Genomic DNA, 24,223 nt, shown 5'->3' on the forward strand with positions numbered 1-24,223 from the left:
CTAATGCAAATGATCCCTGAACCACATGCTGAGAAACCTAGGGACTGCAGTCATAGGAAGGTGAAATGAGTCTGACTCCATGGTTAATTTTTCAAAAAAATTTTTAGAATAGCTATTACTTGCATCACCTATAACATGATAAATATGGAATACTTCATACAGGTATGCGTTACCCTTGTACAGGGATGGAATCTCTGTATAACTCCAATTTGAGCACCTGTTCTAGCAAAGTGAGCACTCAGAGCTTACTTTTAAGTTAGACTGGTTGGTCTCTGCTGGTTGATATGTCCTCTATATGCAATTCAAGGAAAATAACATGCCTTGGCTTCCAAATGTATGCAGAAAATGAAATTAAAAGATAAATTTGGGCTTGGTGCGATATCCTAGTGGCTAAAGCCCTCGCCTTGAATGCACTGGGATCCCATACAGATGCTGGTTCTAGTCCTGGTGGCCCCACTTTCCATCTAGCACCCTGCTTGTGCCCTGGGAAAGCAGTCGAGAATGGCCCAAAGCTTTGGGACCCTGCACCCGTGTGGGAGACCTGAAAGAAGCTCCTGGCTCCAGGCTTTGGATTGATGCAGCACCGGCTGTTGAGGTCACTTGGGGAGTGAATCATTGGATGGAAGATCTTCTTCTCTGTATATCTACCTTTCCAATAAAATAAATAAATCTTTTTTAAAAAGATAAACTTATTTTGGTGCAGAAATTTAAAATACATGTATAATTTTTTCATAATATACACTCTTCATAAACTTCCTGGCAATTTCCTCATCTAAGAAATATGTCAAATTGACACAGTAAACAAATAATGGTAAATAGAAGAGATCTTTGGTTTACTATATGGTTATTTTATTACAATATATTCAGTCTAACAAGTAATAATATATAGCAAGGCATTATAAACCATATTAATTTACTATTATTATTTGTGCTTTTGGTATGTCTTCAGTTTACCAGGCTGATTGTATAAACTAAGTCAAGCTAATTAATTGAGTTCTACTTGTTTCATGTTAGTAATTGCCTATATTTAAAATATGGTGGCAATTATAGAATATAGATCTCGGTTGGTTGCTTGTTATCTCATTTCCTCATTAGAACATAGTGTGCTGATTCCAAGAGTAGAGAAGTTTTCTATACCATTTATAGACACCTACATATCGCCAGGATTTTCATTTGTTGGTGAGTGTATGAAAAGAGCTTTGGAATAAGAGACACGGGTTCAAATCTGCAGCCTATTGTGACATTGGAAAACTATTTATCACTACTTGGCCTAACTCCAGAGAAGACAAATAGGACCTCATTTGTAGTGCCTTATGGTGTGGGAAGAATGAAGGAGGTATGTGAAGTGCCTAACACTGGGCTTGACAATTACTATTCATTCCTCTCCAGCCTACCAGCCCTCTTGCTTACCTGTTTGGCAGCAAACAGCTTGCCCTGGTATTTATTAATCACTGTGTAGCCACCTGGCACTTGGCGATCTTCATACCAGGCAACAGGTATCAAGAAGTCACGAGGATTGGCTAAGCCATTGGCGCCTACAAAGTGACAACACAAAACTCATTCAGACACTTCCAAAATCACATGGCGATGATATCCATGGTTACAATAGAGTAGAACTCTTTTTCGTGGTGAGAGCTAATTTGTAAATTTCTATTATTGCTCAAAGAGTCACTGGATTTCTGGTCTGGTATCATTTCCCAAGGATCCAAGGGATTTGGTTGGTGGGAAAAATTCACAGAAGTCATCATTATTATCGCCAGCCTCACCTCCTAAAGTTGTGGAGTGACTGTAGTTAACAAACCCATTTTACATGCATTATAGGTGATGCAAAGGGAGGAGAGGAAGAGACTAGAACAGAGGAAGACGGAAGATTTGGTGGAAATTCTGATGACTCTAGAGATCATCTTCTGTCCTTGGTCTCAGGAAGGATACATATATAAGAACAGTATGTATTTGTTGTTCCAGGCTTGGCTCTGCTCCTTAGGCAAAACTCAGAAACCAAGTGTCCAAAACTGCTCTCCATCCTAAAAACTGCCACCAAAGGAGAAAGGATTCAGGAGTTTCCTGCTTACCTTTGTTTAGGAGTGAGTGTTCTCTCTAGAGAATGAAAATAAATCAAAAGGCCAAGACTGAAAGAAAAAAAAAAAGCGAAAGTACAAAAACATAATTTAACTCTGAAAGGAGAGACCTGAGGAGTGTTTTATCATTTCCAGCTCCTGGGGTTAAAAAAAAATAAGCTCCCAGCTGGTTAGTAAATTATATATATTTTCCAGAGGGCACATGTTCCTGCAACCCGGAGGCTATGCTGACTGTACAGCAGCAGGAAGCCAGACCAAAGTGAGAAGAGTGGGTGGTGAACAGGAAGACAGACGGCCCACCAGGGCTCCAGCTGCCTCTCTGCTGCCTCCCACTTTCCTCTGAATATTTGGATCCCCAGGGGAGTGACCAGCAGGCACATACTGGCCTGTCCTTGTTTTGCTGTAAAAGCTGTTGACAGGGAAGGTAAGAACTGTGAGTTGCGGCCAAAGACAAAACCCAGGGCCAATTTTCCCAGCTACTCTATATGCTCAAGAGATGTTTTGGAGGGTAACCCCTCCTAATACCTTCATCTTATCTCTGTGTCACCTGCCTCCTACCTACCAGAGAAAGGGGATGAGGGGGCCTCCGTTCAGTTTTGAGAGATTTAATCTGCCTCAAGGGAGCTGTGCTTTCTATTTCTTCATAACATTGAGTGAGGGAATCTTTGACATTTTTTTTTCTTTGAAGTTGACTATAAAGGCAGAGAGAAGAGGGAGAAAGAGAGAGAGAGACAGAGAGAGAGAGCCCAGCCACCAGTTTACTACTAAAATGCCCACGATGTCTGAAAGATTAAAGTCGAAAGCCAGAACTCAATCTAGGTGTTCCATGTAGGTAGCAGGACCCAACTGCTTGAGTCGTTACAGCAGCCTCCGGGGTCCAAAACTGCCAACAGATGCAACTGGTAGTCAGAGGCATGACTTAAGCCCAGGCACTCCATGGGACATGGATGTCCTAATGAGTGTCTTAACCACAAAACCAAACATCTGCCCATTCTGTTTCTATTTTTGCAGTTAGGTGTGTTGTTTCTGTGATTGTATTGGATAAGAATGTGAGACTTAGATTGTATGTCACTCAGTTACTTTCACCTTTCTGTAGAATTAAAGCCCTGGCCACGTTTATGATATTTTGTATCATCTACACACAACTCATCAACATTAGAGAACCATCTCCCTCCTATTCACAAAGCTCATTCCCAGCTGTCTGCTTTTGTTTAAGCTGTTTCCTTTCTTCTTTACTTCTTTTGGACTTTTCATTAAGAATTAGGCAAATTTCATCTGTGAAGCTGGTGATATTGGTCACAGTAAGCAAAATGTCTGCATCCTTTGCAGTGTACACTGTTAATCAGAAATTTATAATGTGCCATCTTTATCTCCAATGGTCCTTATTCTGTTATTGAGATAAGCTTAAAGTGCTATGGGTCATTTTCTGCTACATAAATATGTTATGGGAAGATGGTTGACCTAAAAAAGAAGCTGTCTAGAGGAGAAAGTTGAGATTAAAGAACATAGTTTAGCTTTGGTTTCTATGCTGTATATTGCAAATGAAGCTTCAGGTCTTTTAGTGGAGATTTACCGATGGGTCCCAGGTCAGGTAACTCAAAGTGGACACCGAAGACCTCCAGGATATAGCCCCTGGTCTCCTCGAAGACATCTACACTGAAGCGCATTCCTCTCTGGAATGGGAAGAAAACACGTCAGTTCATATCTCCGTTCATATCTCCAGCTTTCAAGAAAGAAATCCTTGACTCCTACCAACATCTGCAACTCCAGCTGATTCTACTCTGGTCTCACATTGTATCTGGAGACAGTAATAGCCCTTAGTTAGCCCTGCCCCACTCGCCCCCCAAAAAAGAACAAAACAACAACTCTTCCTTCATTGCCTCTGAGATCCATCTATAGGAGCTGGGCCTTATTCAGAATGTAGATAGTATTTCAGGACATGAACTGATGGTGTGTATTGTCTTGTGATTTTTGCACCCGCACCTGCTTACCCTTGTGTACATGGAGTGTCCTCCATGAGCCCAACCCCTGCCCATTGCCCAGACACGACAGAGATGCTTTAGAATTGGAAACAGCAGCAGCTGAAACATCTGATGGCTCTCACATTAAGGGGAGGTGGGAGAGGAGGAAACACATCACAAACCTGAATGACGCAGATCTCGTTGGGCTGAACAAGCATCTTGCCGAACTCCGTGTAAATGAGAAGTTTTCCTTTCTGGGGGACTGACAAAGACAGACAGGGCAGTGCTGAGTAACCCTCTTCAGCTCAGAGTGTCTCATGAAGAGTAAAAGGCAGAAGGGTTGCATCTGCTGTTCCCTTCCAGATGAAGAGCTCTGCTGAGTCTCTTGGGGAGAATGCATCTTGTGATGACTCAGAATAGCTACTTTTCTGTCTATGAGAATGTGATAGGCAACTGAGTCCACCTTTTTTTGGCTTTCAGAGAGCAAGGAGCTTTTACATGCAGAGTTTTGTGAACTGACTGAAATAGGATGGAAAATTAACCATTTTTGAGAGATCCTGTGAGATGGCAGCATTTGCATGTCTAGTATCGACATTAAAATATTGACTCTAAAATATGGACACTAACTCACCAAGTAGGATTAGAAAGTCAGAACAATTTCTGTTGACATTAGATTTTATGTGGGCCTATGAGAATTTATATTTAAATGCAGTGTCCCATGCCAGATGAGCTTTTCTTGGGAAAAAGGAAAATGTAGTTATCTTTGTTTTTTTCTCTCAAAGATTTATTTGTATGGGGCAGACACCGTGGTACAGAAGGTACAGTTGCTCCATGCAACACTGAAATCGCATGTGAGTGTCAGTTTGAATTCCAGCTGCTCTACTTCTGAACCAACTCCCTGCCAATACACCTGGAAAAACAGTGATTCAGGTGCTGGGGTCCCTGCCACCCATGTGGGAGACTTGGATGAAGCTCCTGGCTTCTGGCTTTGGCCTGGCCCAGCCTGGCCTTTGAGGCCATTTATAAAGTGAGCAAGTAGATGGAAAAATCTCTCTAACTCTGCCTTTCAAAGAAACCAATCTTTTTTTTAGATTAAAAAAGATTCTTGGCCAGGCTAAAGCAAGACAAATGGGTGGCAGAGGCCCAAACATTTGAGCCATTTTTTGCAAAAAGATGGAATGGAAGTGGGGCAGTTGGAATAAGAATCAATGCCCATACAAGATCTGGCTGCACAGGCTGTGGCTTTACCTACTAAGCCACAAATTCCATGTTGGCAATTTTCTTTGCTTCTTTCCAGCTGCTTGGATGTTCCACATTATTAATTCTCAGAAGAGATAAGCAAAGATAGAATAATCAGGAAACAAAACATTGAGGTACAGGAAGAATCTCTTCTAGACCACCAGTTACCTCTAGATCTCACTTTAGAGACTACTGCATGAAGTAAGACTGATTGGAGGAATGAAGGGAAAGAATGGCATGAGACTGAAACGTAGCTTGGGGCTAGGGATCAAGTAACAGGGAAGCAGTCTGAGATCTTTAGAACTTACCAATCAAGAAGTCTCCATCTGAATTGTAAAAGCATCTGAAACAGAGAGTAATTCTTGTGATTCTCAGTTTTGACACTGTCTGGCTAAATTAATTACTTCCATAAATTATTTTGCCGACGGTATCCCAGAATCAGTGGTGCACATAAAATATTAAGTGGAAGGATTCAATCTCTGCCCTCCAAGGAGCTTGGATTCTGGTAGAGAGTCAGCCAGCAATCAAAGACTTGCAGAACTCCATCATTGCAAATAGCAATGGTTCAATGAAAATCAAGCACACAGGGAAGAGCAACGGGGGACTTAACCTAGTTGGAGAGGGAGTAAAGGCTTGCGTGGAGAAAGGACACATTTGAGCTGAGATCTAAGGTGAGGGTTCAGGGGGTAGGAGAATATTACAGCAGAAAGAACAGCAGACACAAAGAATCTGAGGTAGGAGAGCATGTGGCAGGGGAAAGGAGAGTATGGGTGTTGTATGGCTTGATTAGAGAGGAGGACCTGATATGAAATTGAACCCAAAGGGTGTCTCCAGTGCCTTGTCATAGGGCTGTGATTTTGGATCAGAGAAGTTATGTGGTTTGCACAAAGTTGCTGTCCTGGCAAGAGTGAGGTTGGGTTTTTTGATGTGATACTTCGGTTCTCATGGTAGTGTGCAAGACTGCTTGCTACAGGTGAGGTAGGGATGCCACTTACACATTTTAAAAAGTGATTTTTTTTAAAAAAAGCTGGTACATAGCTCCTTTATTTGGGAATTTTGGACTTACATGAAACTATTAGCTGAAGCTAAAGTCTATCATTGTGACTACCAACCAGGGACCCTAGTGGGTGAGCCAAATTTGGTGTGGATTTGGCTCAAGAACAGCCATGGAGAACCTTAGAGGTTAAGGGTATCCCAGCCCAAACCTGCTTATGGTCGAAATGCCTCAAACTACCCCTGAATTCCAGGACCCCTTTCTCCCATTTCTGTTTGCACTCCCAGGTGACATTTCTTACATCCTAAGGGTCAGTTTCACACCACTATCAATAAATATTTATCAACATTGCTCTGAGAAATAAAAGACACTATTAGAGTCACAACGGAGGTGCATCTGTGACTTTATAAGAGTTCAATTTGGCCTCTATGCCCTTTGCCAATAGGTTTGGGAAATGGGGATGTTCTGCTCCAGCTGGAAACACTCACCTGTTCCCCATGGAGGTGTTGCAGAGGAAAATGTGGATAGCAAGCCCATTGTTAGACCTGATGTCTCCAGCTCCACACAAGGTGTGCAGGCCCTGAGAGAGATCCACAGGGGAAGGAGTATGTGTGAGTGGTGCCCACAAGGTACACCACTGGGCTCCTTAGTGCTGTGAAGCAAGGCTTTCCATTTGGGGTCAGTGAGACCTTGGCATCTGGTCTGCTTTTGGGGAGCCTAAAATTAACCAACTTATGTTTGATGGGTTGTGGTTCACCTTCATTGCCAGCCATCACCTAAATTCATGATTCCATCAGTTCAATTTATAAAGCCTCAATACATCAATTAGCATTTTAGGAATTTAGGTCTTATTATCAACTTGCTGAGGATAATATCCAATATCTGGAAAGCTTAGGGGAAATGTTGCAAACTGGGGACTAGTTGGAGCCCCCCAAGTACCTTCTACTCTGTGGGGAGTCCTCTGCATAAAAACACGGTTCGCTCAGATAATCACATTCTGAACGATGGCAGTTCTTCCTGCCAAGTGAGTGGAGGATGCACAATTCCAAAAGCCTTCGCACATGGGCCTTCTATAAAACCCTCAGCCCCACTCCTGCAGATGCAGAGTTCAAAAGGAGTGAGCAGTATGCTTCCAAAAACCTGTCATTTCCAGGAAGGTGAATTCTGCATTTTGTATTTTGAATCAAATTGCAAATCTAAAGACTATTCAAGTGAGTTTACACAGGGTTTGGAGCACTGAGTAAAACCGAAGACTTCAAGATGATTCATAGTTTGGGCTGTGTCAGGGGCACCTGCTGTGCCCTTAAGTCAGATGTGAGGACAGTTGGTCGGCAGAGCCCTCTGTCAGCTCTTCAGACCTCCCTCCTTAGTGACCTCTTTGCCTCCCCTACTCAGCATGGCTATGCTAATGCACCATGTACTTATTATTACCCAACGATTTTGCCAATCAGCATTGTATTAACTGGAATTGCCACTACGAGCGCGCACCATTCTAGCCCAACATCCATTTCAAAGGACATGTGAACTTGAATGGAAGAAAAATTATAAGCTTTTTCACTAATTTCTGACTCAAATTTGTCATTTTTTTCAATGATTTTCAATGCAAATAACAAATCACAACAATGTTAAAATGTCTATAACCTTGTCAATGATAGAAATCATGGATATTGTTATATCAAATTATGGTTGCTACAGATACCTCAAGATACCATTTATTCTCATGCTTCTAATAGCCATAGAGCTCAGAGGATTTCTATGACTGCAAACCAAATTTAATTTGTTTCAAAGATATTTTTATCATTATTTTTCAATAGAATTGACTTCTTCATAATTTTATGTGACTTACTTGATGCTTTTAAAAATATACTTTGAGGCCCAGTGTGGCAGCCTATCAGCTAAAGTTCTTGCCTTGCATGTACCAGGGTTCCATATGAGCACAACTTTTGATCCCAGCAGCCCCACTTCCCACCCAGCTCCTTGCTTGTAGCCTGGGAAGGCGGTTGGGGACAGCGCAAAGTCTTAGGACCCTGAACCCATGTGGGAGACCCAGAAGAGGCTCTGGGATCCTGGTTTCAGATCAGCTCAGCTCAGGCTGTTGTGACTGCTTGAGGAGTGAATCAGTGCACCGAAGATCTTCCTCTCTGTCTCAGCTCCTCTCTGTATATCTGACTTTCCAATAAAAATTTTAAAAAAATCTTTAAAAAATAAAAATGAAAAAGACTCTTTGTCAGACTACCAAAAGAATCCATAAAGTGAAAAAAATTAAGAGCTGGCATTGTGGCTTAATAGGCTAATAATCTACCCTGTGGCGCTGATATCCCTAAGGGACACCTATTTATGTCCTAGCTGCTCCATTTCTGATCCAGCTCTCTGCTTATGGCCTGAGAATGCAGCAGAAAATGTCCCAAGTCCTTAAGCCCCTGCAACCAGTGGGAACCAGAGAGAAGCTCCTGGCTCCCAGCTTTGGATCAGCTCAGCTCCAGTTATTGTGGCCATTTGGAAGCAGTGAACCAACAGAAGATCTCTCTCTGTCTCTTTTTCTCTCTCGTGTAAAATCTGCCTTTTAAACAAAAATAAGTATGGCTCAGTGTGATGACTCAGTGGGCACCAATTCATATTCCCATCCAACTCCCTGGCTGTGGCCTGGAAAAGCAGTAGAGAATGACCCAAAGCCTGGGGACCCTGCACCTGTGTGGGAGACCCAGAAGTGGCCATGGGATTCTGGCTTTGGATCAGTTCAGCACTGGCTGCTGTGGTCATTTGGGGAGTGAACCAGCAGATGAAAGATTTCTCTTTGTCTTTCCTTTTCTGTGTAAACCTGCCTTTCCGATAAAAATAAATAATATTTTAAAACCTGAAAGTAATGTTTTATTTAAGTGGAGAACAGACATTCTGGCCAAAAGCAAAAAAGGAGCTCAAGCTAGGAAGATGTTTACAATTACTGGTGGCCTTTCTGAGATTCAAGGAACTCCCAAGTGTCCTTTGGCGTTAGGGCATCTGGTGCTGTAGGTAAGACATCCCCCATCCCACCCACACCCTGCCCCGCAGCTCCGAGGGCACAGGCAGGTGGGTTTGGCTCTGGCTGCTTCTGCTTGCACTCAGCCTGCAATTGGCTGGATGGCTCACACTCACCGCAGGATAGAGAGGAGTGCCCTGGCAAAGGGGGAGGGTCCTGACTTACATTCACAAAGTCCACTTTCTTCTGAGATGCTTTTGGAATCTCAAATGGCATCCATCTAAGCTGGAAAGAAAAAAAAAAGACACATGCAGGAAAATTATTTCACCATGCAAATGCAGACTTTCTAAATACATAGCAACTCCTGTGCAGCAGCCAAGGGAGCTTAGTCCCTTGTGAGGTCCTGACTTATTGAGATTTTGTTACTCTAAAGTGCATTATCATCACTTCTTTATAGGGGTTCTATGGACATGTTTATATTGTGCATACATGCATGCATATTTGCATATGTGCCTTTAAACCTGTGTGGATATAAACCCTTTACTCCTTATCACTTTAAATTATAGAAAAGGGGAACACAATCATCGTTTCCTCTGTTAAAAGCTATTTGTTTCTTGTAACATTTCGCTCAGGCACATCAGTGAGTTTTGACTGATGTCCCCTTTCTTGCTATTTATAATCAGCTCCCTTTCCTGGCATCCCAGCCTCTCTGTGTGGGCTCTCAACACTGCAGGGGAAGGTTCGGCTTCTACTTCCAGCCCTGGGAGTTTTGAATTATTTCTTGAAGACAAAGAAAAAACACACTGCTGAGATCAGATTTGGCAAATGCAGACCCTGGTTAAGTTACTTCATCAAGCCTCATGTTTGTCCCCAGGCTACTTGATGTTTGTCCCCAGGTTTAGCGTGAATCACAACCATCTTTAATCATGAAATGATCTAAAGAAGTGCAGAGAAAAATCAGTGGGATCAGGCACTGCTCAAAGTGTCAGTCCAGCACTTAATGAATCAACTTGGCAGCAGGCCTGAGCCAGTCACACTGGTGCTGATAACCCTATCAGCCCCAGGCTCTTCTCAGGGAGTGACCTGGCTGGCTCCATTGACTATAGTGTCCAATCAAGTGGTCAGGTCATGAGGCGTGAGCTCATTCTGTATTTCAGAAGGTCAATCAAAGGGAAAGGGAAGCAGTCAATGGGAAAGGGGCTGCTGGAACCATTCTGACTGTCTGATGTGTACTCAGGTGATGTCCTTCATTTCTTAAAGCAGGATGATCACATTCTGAATACCCATAAAGGATGCAAAATGTGCATGTGAAAAAGCACTGTTGAAGTCATGCCACAGAAAGAAGGGAATGCTTTAGAATGAACTCCAATGAACATGCTTTTTCCTGGGAGGAGTAGAATCAGAGTGAGACTCCAGGAAAAGCTCAATTTGGGTACAATCGATATTTTCAAATTATTTTAATTTATTTGAAAGAGTTACTTCCATCATCTTGTATGCAATGGCTTGGGCCAGGTCAGGGCTGAAGTTAGGTGGTGGGAGCTGAATCTGGGTCTCCTACATGGGTGCAAATGCCAGATTTCCCAGGCATAAGGAGGAGCCACAGGGAAGGACTGCTAGCGTTCTGAGTGAGAGATTCTGGTTTACTACCAACCACTGCCTGCCACTCCCCTCTTTAGTAGCAGTGCAGAGTTTGCACATTCAGGAAGACTGGAAGATAAGACAATCTAAAATTTTATTTTGGAAGATTCAGCCTTATAGATGTTCCAATGGAAAAGCCTTAAGTAACATCAGATCCGTGGTTGCCTGGGCAACCTTTTGGCTGAATCCCAAGTATCTCAATCCTGTGTACCCATGAGAATCACCTGGAAAGCCTTTGCAACCAAGATCAAATTAAAGCAGAAACTGTGAAGGTAGCACCTGGACTTAAGGATTTTGTCAAAACTCTTTTAGTGGACAGCTAGCATTAAAGAGGCAGTACGTCCAAGTCTGAGATTCTGTGATTCCTTTATTGCTGAGGCAAGCATCATGGTTGGAAATGTACACTCAGTCAAACAACTGTCCAATCACTCAATCAGCCAGATACCGAATAGAAAGCATGCCTAAAATAGCCAAGAAAAAAAAAAAAGAAAAAAGAGACAGGAGAAGGAAAAGAGGGAGATATTCCAGTCACAAGGGAATTACTGCCTGATTTGTTATATTGGGACAACATTCTAGTCCATGTACTTCAACTTGAAATACATGGGTTTTTGGCAAAAATAAAAGTTGGAACCCCAAAGAAGCTCTTCTTCTGTGCGTAGCAAAAACTTAAACAGAAAAGTGGATGGGTTGGATAGGTTGCTGGTCAAGTTTTTAACCATATAAACCTTCAAGATATGAAGAAAAAGTATTGGTGGTAGAAATAAAGGCAGCTACGGTGTTGTAGGGACCATGCCTTCAACAGGGTCCTCATCCTGAGTGAAGCCATGGCCTTGAGGTACCTTCTCTAACACAAAACGATGATTTCCTTAGGGTGAAAGGGATGATAGAGAGAGGGGTGATTTATTTATCTGCTGGATCTGATAACATCAGAGTGTAGAGAATCTATTCAGACTGTGTAAGGCCTATATGGCAAAGCCTCAAAGTTCTGCCAACCCAGGACCCACCCAGGAAGTCAGTTATGGTCCTCAAACAAGAGATTTTGATCAAGATCCCTAATAGGATGTTTCGTTGAATGTGAGAACGGAGGTTTGGTCAGGGAATGAACAACAAATGCTCTTAAAAGCCAAACGGTCCTTTTCATGCTATGCTGTAAAGCAATGATTCTGTGTTGCAAGGCCATACCAGCAGGGTAGTGCACTGGCTGTGCCAAACTTAATTTTTGCTACTGCCTTTATTCCTGTTTATCGTAGTAATCTGAGGCAAATCACCTGTCTCCAAAGATTGTGTTTTACTCATGTAACAGAGGTGTGTAGTTGACGACTGTAATTCCTAATTCTTCAGAGAAGAGGTTATGACAGAGGTAGAAGTGTTTGCTACTTGATTCAGTCCTTTGAATGGACCATGTTGTGTCCTCTATTCTTAGGCTTAAACCCTAACCTCCGGTGTGACTGCATTTGGGATGAGGCCTTTAGGAAGTAATTAAGGTGAATGAGATAACAAATTTGGAGCTAGTAGAATTGATATTTTATAAGAGGACAATCTCCACTTCCGACTTACGCACTTGGAGGTAAAACCACGTGAGGGTGCAATGAGCAGGTGGCTGTCTGCAAGCCACAGGGAAAATCCCTGAGAAGACATTCACCCTGCTGGCACCTCTACCTGGAGCTTCCAGTCTCCAAAATACACAATGTGAGAAAATACATTTGTGTTAATTTAGTTACTCCGTCCTTCATATTTTTTGTGTGTCAGCCTGATCAGATTAATTTAGTCCTACAGCACTGTAATACACTACATTTATTCATATTATATATTGTTAGATGGTTCTCCTGTTCAGAATCTAATTATTAAGCATTTCAAAAACAAGAACATTAATTATGCTGCTCAATGCAATGTATTGACTGTAGTAGGCAGCAATAAACATTTGTTGGATGATTCAAAGAAAGAATAAATATAAGGCTCTAGGAACATTGCTTAGATGTATTTCAAAAAACAAGACTAAAATAATTTTGTGAGATTTTTGAAAATCAAAATGACATTCATTCAAAATCTGGGAAATTGAAAAATGTTTCTAAAAGTCCAAAGATCGCTTCCAAAATATAAGCTAATTCTTCATACATCTGAACCATTGCTTATGATCTTTCATTCCAGTTGTTGTATCAACTGCGGATAGAGCGGCGTTGACATCTCTGACTACAATTGTAGATTTGCCTATTTACCCTTCATATTCTATCAGAGTGTCATTGATTTTACGGCTGCATTCTGCAAACTATTTCATAAAATAAACTTTTAGTTTCCAGAGGTGAAGTGGTCAAAATAATTTGATAAGCATCTTCAAGTGTGTCCAAGGTTAGAATAAAAATTCTTTATGATTACACAAAGAGGAACATAGAAAACTGGAAACATCTTTTCATGATTAAGATTTATTTCCTACTCACGCCAAAGACATTGCTGCAAGGCAGTGAACGAGTCCTTGGCCTCCCCCAGGGCGGTAGTGTATTAAGTGGTGCCAGGCTTTGCCTGCTGGCCACCCGGTGGCAAACTCTGGGGTTTTTAAGATATGTAGTTGCTGCCTGGGGACACTCATGACTAAGGCCAGTTTGAGTGAGAAGTGAATTTTGGGTGATTCTCAGTGACAGGATCATGAAAGATTCAGGCATGCGTGGGGACCAAGACCTGGTGGTTTGGAGGGAAGTATCCAGAAGATAATTTGAGTTAGACATGCAACAGCTCAATTAGGAATACAGAGATGGGCTATTAGCATAGAACATCACTGATCGCCACACACTAGCCCACACCAAAGCTATGGATGGAGCCTCTTTGGCATTGTTAGGTACCATTACCCAACTGGGTGGTGGAGTTGTGGAGTGCTCACATTTGGCAGGATCAAGACACTATCCAGCACGCAAGAGAACTTGGTCTGGGGGTAGACTCTGTGGGGTTGCATGGGCCCAATCCTCTGGAATACAAGTCCCCCTGGTTAGCTCTCAAGCTGGGATTGCAATGGTCTAAGCTAGGTGTGACCATGCCACCTGCCATCTCTCATGGGTAAAGGAACCCACAATAGTCAGGGTAGGTCAAGGCAGCAGCACCCGAATATGCATCCTTAAACAGGATGTGGGGTGGGCCGGGCTGCCACTGGAAGAGGGCAGAATGGGCAGGGCTGAACAAACCTTAACTCACAAGAAACTACAGAAATCAGGTTGGAGCACAGGTCATGCCACGTAGGTCATTGCACATACCGATCTGCGTGAGGCAGAGACACTAAGCCACAGCATCCAAGGGGTCAGGACAAGTGAGGGGCTCTGCCAAGCTGAGACAGAACAACCACCGGCCTGCATGTGATCTAAGGCTGGGAATAGGTCCGGTTGGGGAACTAAGGGGACACCCTAGCTGGGTTGAGTTTCCCACCAAGGAGCGCATGGGCTGGAGTTGGGGCTGCATTCTAATCAGGATATGATTGCAATCTCACTTGCCACAAGTGTAGACTGGGACTGGAAGCACCAAGCCAGGCCAGACTCCAACACCATCTGGTGCTCTGGAGGACTGGGGAGAGATGTGGGACAGACTAGGCTAGGTCTCAGCCCTTACTGAACCGTGTGTGAGCTGTATGGGGGTATGGAAGAGCCGTGGCTGGGTTGAAACATCCAACAGCAAGAACCAGATTGGGTTGAAGGCCAGTCAGGAAAAGCCACTGTTCCTGCTAGGACAGGAGGTGAACTGAGTAGGGCTGGCTCATGGACCCACTGGTATGTGCAAAAACTGGCATTGGGAAAGCTTCTGATGGAGGAGCCTGGGCAACTTCTCTGACAGGACAGAGTCCCTGCAGGTAAGCGCAAGAAGCACAATAGGGAACAACCCAGAACAGGCAATGGAAATTATCCCACTGGCATACACATGGTATGGGTTGGGGGCAGACCAGGCTGAACCTGTTCACATTACCTACTGGTGAATCCAAGCACCAGAACAGAGTGTGGGTCGAGCCAGGTTCGGTTGCAACACATACCAGTACACAATAAGTAATGCCAAGGTGAGATGTGGTTGTAGCGCCCAAACAGCACATGTGATAATCAGGAAGAGGAGGCAGAGCCAGCAGGGGAAACATGGGCTCCCCTGCTGGACAACTCTTCCATTGGAAAGCATGAGTTGGGATGGGGGCAGATCAGACTAGGCAGGGCTATACCACCTGTGGACCTCATGTGAGCTAGATAAGGGAAGGGTCACAGTGGGCTGACTCTTCCTACTGGTGCAAGCAAAAATTAGAGGGTTGGTGGTTGTTTGGGCTTAGCCACAGCATTAGGTGGCAGAGGCTGGCACTGGGAGCAAATTCTGTCAAGTCAATTGCCAGAACCACCTGGAAACTGCATAATCTGGGAGTGGGTGTGGCCTAGAAGGGAAATAGTGGGCACCTCCCTCTTGGGTTACCACCCTCACTGGACAGCACGAAAGCCAGGATAGGGGCAGGGGTGGCTAGACAGAAAGGCACCTGCCAGTAGGTGTATGGGCTGGACAGTAGGCTGGTTGGGTTGAACTAGGCTTCAGTGTCCACTGACATGTGCGAGAGCTAAATGGGATGTGAGACAGACTGGACAAGCCTGCAGTACATACTGGCAAGCATGGGAACCAGGGTAGGGGGCAGAACTGGTGGGGATTTTGGGGAGTCACCCCAACTAGGCTGCAGCTCCCACTGGTTTGCATGAGGACCAAATATGAAGCGGGTAGGATCGAGCTGGACTACAACATCCATTGGCTCACAAGGAAGACAGGGCTGGAAACAGAACTGACCTGGCAATCGCAACGACCAGCATGTGCATAAGCTGATTGGTGTGACGGACGGTGTTGGAGTCTGTGCTAGCAAACTCACACAAGAATCAGATCTGGGAGCATCTCAGATGAAGTTTCTTTGGAGATCCCTCCAACTGAACTGCTGATCTTGGAACCCCAACCATCAAGAGACTGTCAGCCAGTGGACTCTGAATAGGTTTCATTGCAATTGGAACTGTGAGATTGGCAGCAATCCAGAACTGATGAACTATCAAACCTGTTTGAGCAGGACTCTTGGAGCGTGCCTCCTGTTGGGGATCAGGGTTGGTTGGGAATTTGGGTGGGGCTTTTCCCTTTGTTACTCCCCTAACCCCAAATACAGGGAAAACTGATAACATTGGCATGGAAACAATGGTATTACCCACTTTCACCCTGTAGCCCTTGACCTTTTGTACCCTAATCAACTAAGATTATTAAAATTAAAAAAAAAAGATTTATACCCTGAGTAAAGGCAGTATCAAATAATTGGCCTTGGCATTTCCAGAGGCAGAAATCTGGGGGATATAGACAGTTTAAATACCTCTCTACACTGACATACTTTAAGTTATTAAGTTTCCCTTCTAAACTGCTATGGATGTAACTAGATCAGATGAATTGGATATTCTCAAGAACGCTGTCTGGCCAGAGGTCGTCACATCATTAGAAGTCAGTACCACCTATCCAAGATTCTTTAAGAAGAGAAATAATGACGATAGCGTACACTTAGGCAACTGTTAGCAGCAGCTATGTCTGCGAGCAGTCCAGCTAATTGGTATAGGTGAGTTTCAGTCCAGGTAGGAAGTAGGGGTGAGTAGAAGTGCATCTCACAGAATTCTTCAGAAAAGTCTGACAGTTTGAGGGGAAAAGACAGCATGATTTATGTGGAGAGAAATTAGGCTCTCATTGATTTATTGGAGTTCTTTGAGGTTATAGGCAAGAGCTCAGGCAAGGAGGATCCAAGTCATTGTGATTTATTGAGACTTTCAAAAGTGTTTCATGAGGCCACAAAAGGGATGAGCATCATAGATTGAAAACTAGATTTCTATTTAACCTTGCCCTTGAAGGTAAGGCTAGGAGCTTGAACATATACATGACCCAGGACTGAGCATGGAGCCTCATAGTCACTCAGCAAATATTTGTTGGATGGCATTTAATTCTCATAACAACTCTATGAGGCTCATATGACCATCTGTTTTAGAAGTGAGAAAAGTTTAAAGCAATTAAGTTTTCTCTATTATGTGTTGATGCCTACAGTCCCTCTGATTAACCTATACTCCAAACCCTCTGATCTTGGCTGACCTTGATCTAACTCCCTATTCCTGAACTCAAGTTTAACATTCTTGTAATGGCCTTAATCTTCCAATCTGACTCATATTTACTGCCCTCCCAGTGCAGGGATGCTCTGGCCCAGGCTGACTCCTGGGCTGCTAACTGTGCTAAGATTCTTCAGGGCTGGCATTCTGATTCAATCTTTGTAAAGTTAAATATTTATTGAGCCTTTCTGTGCCAGATATTATGCTAAGTGCTGGAGGTGAACAGGCCCTAAGGAAATCCATTACTGAAGACCCTGAACTGTGACTCCTTCCTGATAGGATAACAAGATGAGCAAGTGGATATGACTTTGGAAGAGAAATGTAAATAGGAATGTTCCCTCAGGAACCAATCCTGGCATGGGGCCTAGTTAACATTCTCATACATGGAAAATAAGAGATAGAGGCAATGAAATCATCTAGTTTGCAGACAGCTCCAGTATCTTTTCAAGAAGCAAAATGTAAGTTGATGGAGAGGTACTGTAAAAAACAGCTAGCAAGCTATCCAAAAAGGCTGAACAGGACAAGGTGCACTGCAATGTTGGCAAATACTGGTGAATGCATTTAGAGAAATGCATTCTGTTCTATTCAGGGTGAGCTATCAGGAAGTAATTAAACAAATATTTTCAGTTCTACTATTTGGAATAAGGCATGTGCTTTATGCTGAAGATTAGACAATGAAAATATAGACTCTACTTTCAGATATCCTAAGAAATACTGGAAGAGTCTAATGATGCAAGTTGCATTTAAAACAAGCCTGAAGTTATCAGCAGGATTTGGATGAGAGGAAATTCAGGTAGAGGACAGAGCATAAAGCACCCAAGGTAGGAGGGCTGGGGTGTTGATGCTTTTTTTAAAAGATTTATTTAATTATTTATATTGCAAAGTCAGATATACAGAGAGAAGGAGAGACAGAGGAAAAGATCTTCCACCTGCTCACTCACTCCCCAAGTAGCCATAGTAGCCAAATCTGAGCTGATCAGAAGCCAGGAGCAGGGAGTCTCCCCCAGGTCTCCCACGTGGGTGCATGGTCCCAAGGCTTTGGGCCATCCTCAACTGCTTTCTCAGGCCACAAGCAGGGAGCAGGATAAGTGGAGCTGCCAGGATTAGAACCAGCACCCATATGGGAACCCGGTGCGTTCAAGGTGAGAACTTTAGCTGCTAGGCCACCGCGCTGAGCCCCTGTTGATTCTTTTAACATGCCTTGTGGGTAGAGGGCACAGAAGAAGTAGAAGAGCTTGACCTGCAATCTTGGGAGGCTACACTTGATTGACAGGCCAGAGGAGGGTGACTGGTGATGATGGAATTTAAAGACTTTTGAGATGATTTAGCAAGGTGATTCCGACCGTGATGTGTGGGATAGTACAAAGAAGATACATGGATCATTTAGGAGGTCATTTTAGCAGTCCACCATTTGAGTGCCAATTCATGTCCCAGATGCTCCGTTGCTCAACCAGCGCCCTGCTTTTATGGGCTGGGAATGCAGTGGAAGATGGCCCAACGTCTTTAGGCCCTGGCGCCTTCATGGGAGATCTAAGGGAAGGTCCTGACTCCTGGCTTTGGATTGGCTCAGCTCTGGCCATTATGGCCATTTGTGGAGTGAACCAATAATGGAAGATCTTTCTTTCTCTCTCTTTCTCTCCTCTTTGTAAATCTGATAAATCTAATGTGCCTTTCCAATAAAAATAAATACATCTTAAAAAATTGAAATAAAATGTAAAATTATATTATAGCATGAATTTAATTGAAACAAATATATTAGACACTTTAAATATTAACATAAAAGTATAACAGCCTCTTTCCTTCCCCTTCTCTAGTGTCTAAAGAAGGTTTTAATTTTTTTCATTTTCATTGGTGTCCCTTGAACTCCAGTCTCACAAAGAGATCAATATTGCGTGTGTGTGTATGTATATGTGTGTGTGTGTGCAGCCTCATAGGAAAAGAGAACGGGGGACTTACATCTCAGGTGTCCGAGGCAGAAGATAGGGAGAGGCCAGCTGAGAGCCAGTGGTAACAGGTAGGGACAGATTGGGGAAGACAGCAGTGAGGTAATAGAAGATTCAGAGATGAGAGGTTCGATTTTGGGAAAAGGACATTTTAAAAAGTGTTATAAAACCTATACTGCAAAATTTTGAAAGTAAAGAGGGGCGTGTTTACTTTGAAGATTAATTTTGTTTTATTTTTATTGGAAAGGCAGAGTTACAGAGAGAAAATAAGAGACAAAGAGAGATCATGCATCTGCTGCCTTACTTCCCAAATGGCCACGAAAGCCGGAGCTGAACCTATCCAAAGCCAGGAAGTAAGAGCTTCTTCCAGGTCTCCCACATGAGTGCAGGGGCCCAAGGCCTTGGGCCATCCTCCACCACTTTCCCAGGCCAAAGCAGGGAGCTGGATCAGATAGTGCACAGCCAGAACATGTACTAATATGGAACACTGGTGCTGCAAGTGGAAGTTTAACCTACTACATCATGGTGTTGTTCCCCAAAAGGGCATGATTTTTAAGCACACTTGGTTACTGGTTGCATGGGGCTCTAAGATTATGTAAATGTGCAAAGAAAATACTAGAAATGAAGAAATCAAAATATTATAAATAGTTAATCTGCTCTGGTGGAGTTATTGGGTATTGATACTCTTTTGGTAAGTTTATTAATTGGAGGGTGAATTTCTGTTTTAAGAAGGCGTGGTTATTTCCAGTTGGGTTAAGAAGTGGAGGGGATGTTTGTGTCTTGGTTGATTAAGCTGCTATCTGTAACACCAACGCAGGCGTCTTGAAAGAGCAATGATTCAAGTTCCTGGTGCTCTGCTTCTGATCCAGCTCCCTGTTAATGCACCTGTGAGGAAGTAAATGCTGATTCAGCTGCTTGGGTCCCTGCCACCCATGTGGGATACCAGGATGGAGATCTAGGCTTCTGGTTCTGCCTGGTCCAGCAATTAAAACTATTTAGGGAATAAACCAGCAGATAAAAGACATTCTCATTCTCTTTCTTTCTCTCTCTTTCTCCTTCTCTCTTTTGTGTATTTCAAATTAACAAAAATAAGTCTTCTTTTAAAATGAGGAGATAAGGAAGTGGGTTTAGATGGCTTTTCTGTGAGGTCTGACTGAATAAAAGAGACTTGTGCAAAAGTTTAACGACATCAGGAAATCTAATATTTTGGGGAAGTATGGGGCATTTAAAATGGCAAAAACTGAACAGCTCAGAAAGTAGACATCAACAATCTTGTGAGAATGCATTGTTTTGAACTGTTTTTCTAATTTGCTTTTAGTACAGACAGAAAGAATTTTGGTATTTTGTGGTATCTTTAATTAGCTATGAAGTATTTGCACTTGGTCCGTGCTATGCCAGGTGAGAACTGAGAGGCAATTTCCTCAGCAGAGACATAACTGGGTCAAGGGTCTGACTTTCCAACAACCAAGAGGTTAGGGATAAAGTCATAAGAAAAATAAGTTTTCAAGGTCTCTGACCTTTAAAGAGAAGTGCCATTCAGGAGCACACTCGTTCATTAAATTCTGAGATTTCAGGAATTAGACAAAGCCACATGATAAACAAAATTAAGCACATATCTAAAGCGAGATCTTAAAGGACTGAACTTCAAGTGATGGCGAAGACTGAAATCCACTACATTCAAAAAAGGTCCCTTTGGTTCTTGGAAGATTAATTACATATGCACCCAGAAAAAGTCACCCATCTTCCTGGGAGAATTCCAAGGCGGTTAGTGATGATAGCACATCCTATTATGTTTTCTTTGAGACTGATGTTAGACTGGAGGGAGTACGAGGCAATTTTCAGGGTGTTACATTCCCAGAGATGACTAATGCGGGTAGCTGGTGAAGCTGATGTCATACTGGGTTTGCTCTGTGACAGATTAAGACCGCTCGTGCAGGCTCCAGTTGGGAACAACTGTCAGAGGTATCTAAATATAATTTTCTCAGACTTACAGGGTGAGTCTGGAATATGTATTTGAAAGAGGCCAAGTGGGGGGAAAGAGATGAATGCAGAATATTGTAGCTAATTAATGAAGCACAAAATTGGGAAAAGATATGACCTTGTCAGGCAGGTGTAAATGATGACAAAAGGATAGAGTTTTGCAAGAACAGTCAGGACGTGTGCATCAGTACAAAAGAAACAGATGGCAGGTGACACAGGCCATAGGGTTAGCAGGATGACAAACCATGACCTTGATAAACCTGGTGTCCATGGAGGTCCCATGGGGTTACAAAATAAACGTCCTCCAAGTGCGTGTGACCACAAGGTCACAGAGACCAGGGACCAGAGTAGAGAATAAACTCATTTGGCGGTCACCATATAGAAAATGTTGAAAGAATTCAAAGCAGGGGAAAAGCAACAAGTTCAAGGATAAATGCAAAGCAAGGCTGGAATGGCTAGGACATGATGAGGAAGAGGGTTTCAAGTATGGATGGATGGAAGGTCTTTTTGAAAGCAAACAGAAGGTGCTCTATTAACTCAAGCTTTTCAATGCAGTTGCCTTAGTCTTCTTGGACAAAATAGTGGTAATTATTTAAGAAATAATGAGTTAACACATATGACTAGTACACTTGACTCTAACCTATGAAGGGTGCTTCTTTATTCTACTTTATTAATTTTTACATCATTTGAGTCTTGTTAGTATTTGTGACTTGTATATTAAGATAAAACTAGAAAAATTTTATTAGGATGGAATTAGCATCCCCCCAAAAAGTAATAATTAAGAAAGGATGCATTTGGGCCCGGCGGTGTGGCCTAATAGTTAAAGTCTTCACCTTGCGCGCGCTGGGATCCCATATGGGCGCCAGTTCTAATCCCGGCAGCTCCACCTCCCATCCCACTCCCTGCTTGTGGCCTGGGAAAGCAGTCCAGGACTGCCCAAAGCTATGGGACCCTGTACCTGCGTGGGAGACCAGGAAAAGGTTCCTGGTTCCCAGCTTCAGATCGGCACAGCACCGGCTGTTGTGCTCACTTGGGGAGTGAATCGTCAGACGGAAGATCTTTCTCTCTGTCTCTCCTCTCTGTATAGCTGCCTTTCCAGTAAAAATAAATAAATCTTTTAAAAAAAAGAAAGGATGCATTTACATTTAATAAAATGTAGTAACAGTAGTTAGGGAAATAACAATATTCAAGAAAGCATAGTTGTGGGCATATTATCCATCATGCTCACAGTAGCATCACATCATACATTTCTTAAAGGTTAGTTTTAAAACTTTATCCTTAGTCTAACTCGAATGAACCACATGTGCAGGCAGAAGCACTGGATGTCCCCAGCCCATCCCACTAACCAGCAGGGACTGCATTACTATCTTAAAGGCCATATGATTAAAATCTGAAGTCTACCCATGGACTTTTTCTATAACATCTTTTAGTCTAGCCAGTGGGTCTTGAATTTAGTATATCTAAGAATTACCATTCAAGCTGGTACAAAAAACCCCTGTATTCTATACTTTATGGCCAATTTAAGGAATTTTCATAGAAAATATGGTTTGTGCTTAATTTTCAGTGAATCTGCCAGCCCTTTTCCCTTGCTTAACATGAAAATTGGATCTATTGGAGAGAACTGTCAGAAATGTAAAAGAATCTGTTACTCAAAGAAAATAATTAGAAAACTTATCATGATTCAAATTATCTTTCAACCTCCCAATAATAAATGTATAATACATGTTTAGTTGGCATTTAATCTGACCAGGAATCTTATGAAAGCTTAGATATGCATATTTTATATTTTCTAATAGAAGACAAAGTCCTATAATTAAGCAATCATGCCTTAATCAAAACAAATTGGTATGACCATTGCAACCTTAAGAGAGACAAGCTCTTGTGCAACTGTTAGGGCTTAAAAATTATCCCAAAAGTAATGCTTTGGAGCTTCTGAAAAACAGTTTCTCTGTGTTTGAGAAAAGCCGTGCCAGAAATTCCCTTCTCTGACTGAGAAAACTTCTACCCAAAGCAACACAGCTGTCTTAAACTTCTTCCCTAGGAATCACCAAACAAGCGGGAAAGCTTAACCCCAGGGAAGTAAGGATGTAACCTGTTCACACCCAGACAGGCTTGCACGTAAAGCCTGGGAGACTTTATCTGAAGTTCTGCTACAAGTGGTAACTTGTCCTGGGCTCCCATTTCTTTTTCCCCAGGAAGAGGGGTATAGAAGCACTTAGACCTCAACAGGTTTTTGGGCAATCATTTTCCTATCATTTCCCCCCTGCTGCTGATGCAGAGTAATAAACGTGCATGCCTTTTCTTCTGATTAATCTGTTGTCAGTTGTTGCACTGAGTCTTCCAGGGTGAAAGGGATTTTGTCCCTACTTCACCTACATTGGAGTCAAGTAGATTCTTAGCTAAAGGGCAGAGACATTAAGGACCTTTATGACCTGTATGAATCGAGTTAAGGAGGCAAATGGCTAAATGATGATGGTCTGCCAGCCATTCCTAACCCTAGGGTGTGAGAGGTAAGATAGGAAATAGGATTCCGGTAGGAGCCCAGGTGAAACTTGTGAACCAGTGACAACCCCAGGTGAATTGTACAAGTTGTGTCCCACACCAGGGCTCTGTTTGGCCACAGGGCAAGGGGGCAGGAGCCAGAAAGCTGGCCTTGTGTGTCCTTGTGTGGGGAGTGGGTCTGCAGGCTTGGAGGTGGGACTAGGGACTGCCTTTTTCCACTCTGCTCCCAAGGCAGTGAGTGGTTAGGGACAATGCCTCTGCCACAGAGCACACTTCATCCCAGTTTAAAGATCAATTATTTAGACAACAGATTTTAGCTTCAACATGTTTATGAGATAGAGAATATCTTAAGATGTGAATTCACATTTTTTTCCACCCTGAATGCCTGTCCCTGTTGGAGAAGGGTGGGTAATAATCAGACAGGTACTTAGTTCTCTGAGATTTGCCTAATTAGGGAAGAGATGAAACAGGACAGGAAACCAAATGTATTGATGATGCATTTCTCTCTCTCTCTCTCTCTTTTTTTTTTTTTTTTTTTTGCTTACAAAAAAGTCTATTTAGAGGAGGATTTGCTGAAATAAACAAAAATGCCCTGAAAAGCAAAGAGGAAGTCGCAGGGAAGGGATGATGGGGAGCAAGGGAGAGGGGGACAGATGGAGATCTCAGAATTAAAACTGATGTAAAATATTGAAAAAAGACAGGTTTATCTGAAGATACATGTTTTTGTGACCATTAGCTTTAAGGGACTACATTAACATGGCGGCTTTCCACTGTTGCCATGCACTGTGCAAGGTACCTTCACCTGTACTCCGTCATGCA

The 24,223-nt window shown here is 42.9% G+C and overlaps 1 protein-coding gene across 1 annotated transcript in view; it reads right to left on the bottom strand.

The window, feature by feature from the left end:
• Positions 1 to 24,223, bottom strand: part of HGD (homogentisate 1,2-dioxygenase) — a 48,177-nt gene that overhangs the window by 11,678 nt on the left and 12,276 nt on the right. Inside the window, exons 5-10 of the mRNA XM_041002691.1 lie at positions 9,454 to 9,513; positions 6,761 to 6,852; positions 5,587 to 5,621; positions 4,222 to 4,301; positions 3,652 to 3,751; positions 1,411 to 1,535 (exon numbers count right to left, since the gene is read on the bottom strand). Of these exons, the coding sequence (XP_040858625.1) occupies positions 1,411 to 1,535; positions 3,652 to 3,751; positions 4,222 to 4,301; positions 5,587 to 5,621; positions 6,761 to 6,852; positions 9,454 to 9,513 (492 nt within the window). The remainder of the gene's footprint in view (positions 1 to 1,410; positions 1,536 to 3,651; positions 3,752 to 4,221; positions 4,302 to 5,586; positions 5,622 to 6,760; positions 6,853 to 9,453; positions 9,514 to 24,223) is intronic.

The sequence above is a fragment of the Ochotona curzoniae genome, unplaced genomic scaffold (assembly GCF_017591425.1).
Source record: "Ochotona curzoniae isolate NIBS_2020 unplaced genomic scaffold, NIBS_Ocur_1.0 scaffold_2587, whole genome shotgun sequence".
In the NCBI taxonomy this organism is placed as follows: domain Eukaryota; kingdom Metazoa; phylum Chordata; class Mammalia; order Lagomorpha; family Ochotonidae; genus Ochotona; species Ochotona curzoniae.